Genomic DNA, 9,287 nt, shown 5'->3' on the forward strand with positions numbered 1-9,287 from the left:
CTGCATTGTTTGTTTGTTTGTGTTTGTGTTTTTTTTTTTTTTTTACATATTAATTGTGCATTGTTAAATTACCTTAATCAATCACTAACATAGGGGACCTGTTTCTGTTTCTTATTGTCATACATGTAAAACATTTGAACTGATGAAACCTATCGCCTTGCTATATCTTAATTAACTTTAAGGCCAAATAAAAAAATATGTGTGGTTCCGGTTACCCGACCGTCCCTATTTTATACCCCCGACCCTAAACTTTTTTTTGGCAATTTTCATATTTTTTCTGGAATTTTCCCCAATTTCCATCAATGGCTCCAGTTTAAGTTTTAGTTTCAGCAATGACGGCCCCCTTGCACAACATAGTGCAAGTGTTTATTAGTGATAAATCCAAAGCAAGCTAGCATGTAGGTGTCCCCTACCAATATTGACTAGTATATTATCACACCACATCTAAATGTCATTTGCAAAGTACTGATAAGTATTATTTAGAAAAATTAAGAAAGTCATTTTGTTTAAAAAAAAAAAAAAAAGAAAAGAAAAAGAAATCCCTACCTACCTACCCTAATTTTTTTGGAGGTGTAACCGGAACCACACATATTTTTTTGTTTGGCCTAATTTGTGTATCTTTAAATTGTAAGTTACAACAGTAAACATCCTTAGAGTGAAGTGCGAGGGCCCAACAATTTTGATTCATTAAATGCGTAATTCATTTTACCTCTCAAGTTCATAATGTTTTAAAAAATTAAGGAATGAAATTAACTTTGCTGTAAGCATGAATTCATTATAAGCAGTTTAAATTTGTTTTACTTTAGTAATGATATTGGTGTTCATTCTTGTCTGGAAGTTACCTAAAAATTCATGTTACCAACACAAAACTGCATGCATAAAAATAATCGAGCAATGAGCTTGTACCCTGATTGAAAATCCATGGCATTCAAGGAAAGAGATTGGATTTTATGGTTGGTTGATACATGTAATTTGAAAATGCAGTAGATTTTTAAAATTCTTTACTTCAGGACATGTAGCAGAAAAGTATGCTTGTTAATTATGAGCAATAAGCCATCTTTGTGAAATTCAAGTTAAGACCACTTTTACATTAAGCTGTACAAGAGAAGAGCCTTGTGAAATTCATGTCCTCTACTCCAGAGTTTGGTCCCAATCAGGGATGGGTCAATTACTTTTAAAAGTAATCGATTAAATTACAATTTAATACCTTGGAGTTTAAAAGTAATCAATTACAAGCTGATACAATGATATCTAGTTTACACTAAATTTTAAAGCAGGAAACAGTTCTACTTTGAAGAAAGAATGTATGAACAATGCCTATAGCTTCGTTATACAAATCAAATTCAATATGTGAACTACCAGTAGATATTTCGAGCACATTTTTTCTGAAATTATGATAAACAAAACTTTTCTTAGGAAAATTGTCTCTGAAAATATTCTTTAATAAAAAAAATTTATGTGTCATGAGTGTGATATGATATGCAGGTTTTAGATATATGTAAAAGTCCAAGGAGTCTGAAAACAACAATGGAAGGAAATGGCTCAAAAATAAAATATTGTATTCATATCTGGCTTCAGGAATATAATGAAGAAATAACTGGGCAATGACTGGACACTACATGTATATGGTCTGTATAGGAATTCTAGATTTATAAGTAAAAAGAAATGTTGACTTTGGCTCAGAAGAGCACGGACATGAATCACAATATTCAAATGTACAAAGTAACAGGTACATGATGTACACAAAAAAAAACACACATACACAATATTGTTATTTTAATTATTCACCATGAATATTTTTCCACAGAAGATACAACCACAAAAAATCTCTGTTTATGGTTTCCCAATCAACATTTTTTTTTCCAAATGTTAAATTTTCCCCAGTATTTGATATTTTCTGACTCCATAGCTCTACTGTTTTATACATTTTTAAATCAATTGAAAAAGTACAAAAAAGGTGGAAATCCTATACAGGTACATTTATTTTTGCCTAATCCAGCTTTCCATTATATGGAAACTCACTGTCCACATTAACTGGTACAGTTAAGCCTTATTAATCTGGACACCTGTATTCCCAAGAAAATCATCTGACCGGATAAACGAAGCATCTGGATTACTGAAACAAATCTTTTCTAATTGGTACATATAAATGTTAATTCTGTTCACCACATACATGTATTTCGTCCAGAATGTGAAACGTTGACATCCAAATTAATGAGACTCCACTGTATATCCATCATACTTGTAACATGGAAAATTTTTTTATGAACATTGTGTGCTTGCATTTATTATGGATTCTCCTATATGTATCTTTCATCTGAAATGTCTATATATCCACTAGCAGATACTTGTTAAGTTTCCAGTGAGGTACCAACTTCACTGACGTGTTCCCTGACAGTCCTGTCCAGCACTCCGTACACATCTTTACAGCCTTTCACGGCCATGTCCACCACTTTACTCAAATTATCTTCATGAAGACGGCCATTCATCTCGAGAAAAACAATCTGTTCCGACTTAGGAAGAACAGCCACTATAATTTCGGGACTTCCCGAAGATTCCTCTAAATAATTAATGTCAACAATTGGACTGTCACCTAGATAACTTGCTGAGCAAGCACAGACATAGTCTTTCATGGGGATTCCAGCATCAATTACAGCTAGCGTAGCAGCATTCACACTGGCACAATAATTCCCTCCATCAGACTGTAGTACCTTAAGTATTGTACAGTTGAAATATTAAAATCATAAAAGTTTTTATATCCATTTTATTATTAAAGTTTTTCATTGTACAAGATCTATTTATTATCCAGGAAAATATTCTTACCTCAACAAAGATATCAATTTGAGATCTGGGATGGAGATTGGTTAAGATAGCAGCATTGAATGTTTGCTGTAGATGCATTGTCATTTCTTGAGATTTTCGATCCCCTCTTGGTCGTCTTTTACGTTCACTTGTGCTGAATGTTGCCATACTGAATTGACAGTTGACAAGTACTTTATCCTGCAGAAGTTTACCTCGACTTCCTCGAATCTATGGAAAAGGTATAAGAGGTCATTTGATTTTCAATTACAGCCAAATTTACAGAACAATAGTTAATCAAAGAAGTAAACTACATGTGTAACTATATACAAAAGTTCCATCCACAAAAGAATACAAAATATTTTTTTAAGGACCCTCTCTACACTTAGGCAAAATGCTTATATTGTATAAAGGTGTAAATATTGAGCTAATCAATTTAATTTTCAATATAAGGTACCTGACATTTATCCCCAGGAAAAATGTTTAAAGACAATGAAGTATAGATGAACAGAAGTCACTTTTGTTAACTCAAATGGAGAAAATTCAATCAATTAAAGAATTTAATTAATTTTTCTTGGCATATTAAAATGTTATGGTAATTAGCTTGAATAGAATACAAATTGAGCAATACACTGTAGACTTCACCTTATTTTATTTTACATCTTTCAGGGACCTATATACTAACGGAATAGGCAACTCCTTCAGCTCCATGTTTACCTGGTATTTACCCAAAACTTCACATACACCACCTTAAGTTTTTCAAACTACGTTTTTTCTCAAGAAAAAGGTTGTTTTCTGATTGATATAATCTGTTCTTTTTATGGCTGTATCAATATATCTATACGTGTCGATATTTATGAATGTATCATATCGAAAAAATGACTTCCAATATGTATCGGACAGGCAGATTTTCTCATAATTTTGTAAAAAAGTTTTGAATTTCAATCACCAAAGGCTATATTTTCACTGTTTTGAATTAAATTTGATCAATAATTATATAATCATTCAGGAGATAGCACATCTTAGATAAATACATGTATTACAAAATACATAAACAACTTTATTTTAACATGTTGTTTTACAGTCATGAAAAGTTTGAATTTGAAGTGAAATTTGTAGAGACAGTGAGAGAAGACCTTCGGAATGGATTATAAAACAATTAGTTTTTATAAAATTCATGCATTAAATGATTTATAAGACTTTTTTGATAGACTTGTTAAAGAATCCAATATATCGGATATCGCATTGCAAAATATTGTATCATATCGTATCAATTCTTTTGCTCAGTACCAGAATACACAGCCCTAGTTCTTTTTGTGCATCAGAATGGACTTTTAATAAATTTTAAAGCACACAATAATTATAGAATAATTTAAATATTAAGTAAACAACCACGAAAATCGGCAAATTCTTGGAAATATGGCCTATCAGGGGCATGCACTGATTTTTTAAATAAACATAATTACTACTAACATAAGGAGTAAAAACAGTGCTAACAAATAACAAATCTTGAATAATTTTTTGATAGATACATTAAGGTTTTATTCTGAAATATTTGATAGCAAAAGAGACATTTAATTAAAACTGACTTACTTAGTGCATAGAGGGTTATTAAGTCTAAGATTCCTACCTCAAAATAAAGCAGACATTGAGGACCTTAATTTACCTACATAATTCTACAATATTCAGCTTTAATAAAATCTGCATTCATAGAAAATTGAATTGGTGTAAATTTCATAGTGTTCTTGTTCTATTGAAAAGTGGGCTCTTGTGAGTGGTGATTAAAATTAAAATTTAAAGTAAACTAATGAAAAACTTAACATTTTCTACTCATAGAAAGTTTTTTTGTGTGTTCTTATTACTGACTTGCATACACTTTTATCCTGGAAGAGTATAAATAAGAGTACAGAACGTGTTATGTATCCCAAACAGGTTATTACATAGGGATGTGCGATTTTACAGGTATATCATGATTTTTAATTGCGTGATACATATCGTAATACGGAGACTAAGATACCAGTATTTAGGTACATAGTTAAGAATTCAAGAAATTATTCATTTATTTGTTCAATCTTTCAAATTACAATTACAGGAAGTGTAAAAAGTGTTGAAAATGGTAAAAGAACAGCATCCTAGCATCCAAAATAGCTTGATATTATGTACGAGGGGTGATCAAAAAGTTGGGGAACTAACTGAATTGCTTACATAAAAGAAATAAAATAAGGTTTCAGTGTTTATTATTTTTTAAAGTAGTCCTCTCCGATTTTAATGTACATCTGACACCATTCTGCCCATGCGCGAATCACGTGATCCAGGTGGTCACGTGACATACTCCATAGCGTTCTGCAGTGTTCACAGAAACTTCAAGATTTTTCCGAGTCTTATATTTCTTACCATGAAAGTTATTTTTTATAACAAGAATAGTCCATTTGTCAGAAATGGCTAAATCTCGACAATAAGATGGATGGATATAAGGATATCCTTTCCCAGAATGAGCATGGTGACCATCAAAACCTGTGTCCTCTGTCTTGGGAGCATCGTTTATCCAATGTGGATAAAGCATAGGCGCCTTCTTTATATCATATCTGATATGTTTAAATCTTAAAGTAAACAATATTTTAGGGATTTAATAACTATATTTTTGTTAAGATATTCAACTATTTTTCTAACTGTAACTTGGCGATCTTTCATAACAAATTGCTCAACTATGGATACATCTCTCCACCAGCTTGCATTCACTGGGCAACAGAACAAACATCTTTTTAACATCTCCCTTCCTTCAATAAAACAATCAATCCAACTGATGATTGAACTTCTGGCAAGTATTTGGTCTTCATAAATCTTGTACAAATTATTATATGTTACTGCAAAGGAATTTCCTAGATATATGGAAAACTTTACAGCCGTTCGTTGCTCGAGTACAACTGAGTCAACCATTTTTTGTCACAAGTCATCTACATATAGACGTCATTTTCACATTGTGACATCACAAACACGGAGCAAAACATCACATAACATCTGCTATTTATAGAACATTTGTATAAGTATATGTGTGGCAAATTTCATTCTGATGTGAATTGTGGTTTTTTAAATATAGAGATAGTTTGCGAACTTTTCGATAACCCCTCGTAAATAAAAAAAAATGAGAAGAGTGAAGTTATGTTTTTCCAGCATATTTTTAGGAAAAAATAATCATTTGATGAATATTCATTTAAATTTATTGTTAAAATTGCTGGTAAAAATATCATGATATTATCATATTTTGGGAAAAAAATCATGATATATTGCGATACGAAATTTTTGGCGATACCCATCACTATTATTACATGTATATCACATTCACCTGACCTGTTCTGGTCAGAGTTCTATAAGAATTCTACAGGGTTTTCCTTTTTAAAAAAATACATGTGTTTAAGAACTGGTTCATTTTTCAACTTTTAGAGCAAAGTGGACTGCAAACTTTGGGGACATAAATAAGTCATAATCAGTCTACATCATACATATATGTATAAAGAATGACTAATTGTGAATCTTTATTTTTTATTATTAGCATGTCTATTGTCATGTGCAAGTACATGTATTATTATTTATTGTCTTTGTCTTGACCTGTTGTACAAGGAGAGAGTGTGCATAGGCTTTGCCTGCATGTTGCCCAATCCTTATTGATTTGTTCGACAAGAAAATATGTTTAAAGCACAGGCATTTGGATCGCTTAAATCCGACTTTAAAAATTGGGGTGTTTAAAAAAGATAAAGGTATGGAACTCCTTACATAGGGTACCCACTTTCGCTAATAAAATACTTTTAAATCGAATGCTCTGAAGTTTTGCTTACTATTCATTTGTATTCATATATAATCATTACACTACATTACTAACCAAAGTTCATTCCGAAATTCCGTGTACTTCCCTAGATATGGTGAAATCAATTCCAAAATTCACCTACTTTTTTTTTTAATCGACATTAGCTTGGGCCTTTGATATTCACATGTATACAGACGGTATTTGAACAGCAGCGAACAGCTGCGTAGTATTTGCACAATCTTTCAACATTTTAAAGTTGATTTTGTACTCCAGATCGAAAGGTTAACTCAAGTCAGTAATAATTCTATTCGCGAAAATTTTTTTTAAAAAATGTTTGCTTCAACAACTTCACAGCCATGTTGTTTATTAATGTAAAAAGAACTATGATTGAACGAAATTTTCCCGGAATGTATAATATACCTTTTAATTTTTAAAAATTGTACCGCTAAAATGTTGGTGGTTACTTAGTAAGACCATATGATCAAATCAGATAAAATTTTGTAGAGACTGAGTGCTAATAAACCAGGGTTGGCAAAAAACTGGGAAATACTCATATTTCCCAGGACGGTGGGAAATACTGGTAATTACCGGGAATTACTGGTATTTCCCGGGAAATACTGGGAAATAAGAAATAGCTACATATTTCATTCATATTGACATGTAGTACACCTTATTGGCTAAGACATCCACCTGGTATCACTGTCCCTGATTTAAAAAAAAATTCTGGTTTCCAAGTAATTCATTTTATATAATCATAGTATATTCATATACCAGTATTGAGTGTCATTTGTTTCATACTTGAGTCAGATGTAATCTAAATTAAAAGGTCCATGAAATGAACCCATTAAGATCCCATTTAGGTTTTTTATGTAACTAAAGAAGGATCTAAGAAAATTCTTAAATGTAGAGCATGGCATAAATATCAAACCTAAGAGCATGAAGAAGAAGCCTTTCAGTTCTACTCAAGGTAATTATCTCTCAAAACAGGAGCACAAAACTGTCCATAGCAATTTGTTAAAACAACATGATTGTTTGTAATAACTACAGTGTTTATAAAAGGATTATAACAAGTTTTTTTGGTTCTTGAATTTATAATTAATAAACTTAATAATTTTACAAAAATGAAAAGAAACTTGAATTGGAAAACTTCAGTTTTATACAGCCAGGGAAATGTTTCAGAATGCTTATGGGTATGCGACCTGGAGTAGTGATACATACTGAATATGTTAAATTGCAATTAAGATATATTCCTTATTATTCATCTTCTGTTTTTATGTTTATTTTATTTTTGAATTTTGTATAAGATTGAATGAATTAAAGAAATAAAAAAAAACTTAAACTTTGTATTTCCCAGTTAGAGAAAATTTTTAGTATTTCCCGGGACGGGAAATACCGGTATTTACCACTGGTAATTCCCATCACTGGTATTTCCTGGCCAACCCTGTAATAAACAAATATTCAGAGAGTATAGAACAAATTCCAGGAAGAATTTGTCCCGTCGTTCCCGCTTTACAATTAGTGTTACTATTCAGAGGCCCAAGCTAATGTCGAGTAAAAAATAAGGTCAATTTTTGAATATGATTTCAGCATATCTCGGGAAGTATATGGAATTTTGGGAAGAACTTTGGTAGTAACGTAGAATGTTTATATGTGAATAGTTATGAATAGAAAGTAAAGTTTTAGAACATTTGATTTAAAAGTATTTTATTGGCGAATGTGTGTACCCTATGTAAGGAGTTCCATACCATTATTTTTTTTAAAACCTTATTTTTTTTTTAAAGCGATCTAAGGGCCTGTGGTTTAAAGTAAAGAATATATGGCTAAAATGAATATCACCTCATGAGGTCCGTAAACAGCAGCTAAAACTTTAGTATTTCCCTGTTCTACGTATGCTGAACCATCGGCTTGACTAAAAACTCCTAGCTTACATTGAATTTTGCGTAATTCATGCGCCCTTCTTCCATCTATTCGGAATCCTTGATCTGAGAGCAGCTCCAAGCCAGCCATGCTTGCTTGAAATCGCAACGGGAAATCATTCTCTCACGCTAAAATGAAAATGGACAGATTGGATACGGATGGAAATAAAGAATCCGAAAAACATGTTGTGAGCAAATTTCAGTTTAAAGGGGGTTGGGGGGGGGGGGGGGAACTAAACATTTTCAGTTTGGTTGTGTGTGTGTGGAAGGGGGGGGGGGGTAAACCAAGTAAAAATCTTGACGAACAACAAACAATCCGCACCCCACCCACCTCAGTTCCTACTGCCATGTACACGTTAAATTCCGAATAAATTATTAAGGTCTTCCGTTTCCAACGGAAGACCTTCTACTGATTCTGATGGTTAAGATTATTAAGGTCTTCCGTTTCCAACGGAAGACCTTCTACTGATTGTGATGATTAAGATTATTCTTTTTTTTTTTTTTCCTAGACGCCAACTTTGACGCTTCATATCTTCCTCATTTTTAAACAGATTTTGTTCAAATTTTCAGAGCTTTTAGACTTTACAAAACACTGTCAGAATACCGTAATACAATTCGGAAATTACCTTCTGTTCACGAGTTATTCCCCTTTGATTGAATTTTGCATGCCTCCCATTTCCAGACAAAGGCTCAGAAATGGTTATAATTGGAGCACAAAACCCTTTGAAATTGAAAAGAGGAAGCATTGAAGTTGTGCACATCGGTTTTTG

General features: G+C 32.2%; 1 protein-coding gene across 1 annotated transcript; it reads right to left on the bottom strand.

Moving 5' to 3' along the window:
* Positions 1-1,761: 1,761 nt before the first annotated feature.
* On the bottom strand, positions 1,762-8,630 carry LOC133196506 (exosome complex component RRP41-like). Its single transcript, XM_061332384.1, has 3 exons — positions 8,438-8,630; positions 2,824-3,030; positions 1,762-2,711 (listed from the first exon to the last, which is right to left on the bottom strand). The coding sequence occupies exons 1-3, from the start codon at positions 8,606-8,608 to the stop codon at positions 2,352-2,354; spliced, it is 738 nt and encodes a 245-aa protein (XP_061188368.1). The 5' UTR covers positions 8,609-8,630; the 3' UTR covers positions 1,762-2,351.
* Positions 8,631-9,287: the final 657 nt, after the last annotated feature.

Source organism: Saccostrea echinata, unplaced genomic scaffold, assembly GCF_033153115.1.
Source record: "Saccostrea echinata isolate AGI-Se365-2 ecotype Australia unplaced genomic scaffold, CSIRO_AGI_Sech_v1 ptg000030l, whole genome shotgun sequence".
Taxonomy (NCBI): Eukaryota; Metazoa; Mollusca; class Bivalvia; order Ostreida; family Ostreidae; genus Saccostrea; species Saccostrea echinata.

Excerpts from the sequence above, each read along its gene's own strand:
- LOC133196506 (XM_061332384.1), bottom strand. The coding sequence starts at position 8,608 with ATGGCTGGCTTGGAGCTGCTCTCAGATCAAGGATTCCGAATAGATGGA. Across the intron at positions 3,031-8,437 it reads CTGTTTACGGACCTCATGAG|ATTCGAGGAAGTCGAGGTAA; the intron begins GTGATATTCATT and ends CCTTTTCCATAG. Across the intron at positions 2,712-2,823 it reads AAATTGATATCTTTGTTGAG|GTACTACAGTCTGATGGAGG; the intron begins GTAAGAATATTT and ends ACAATACTTAAG.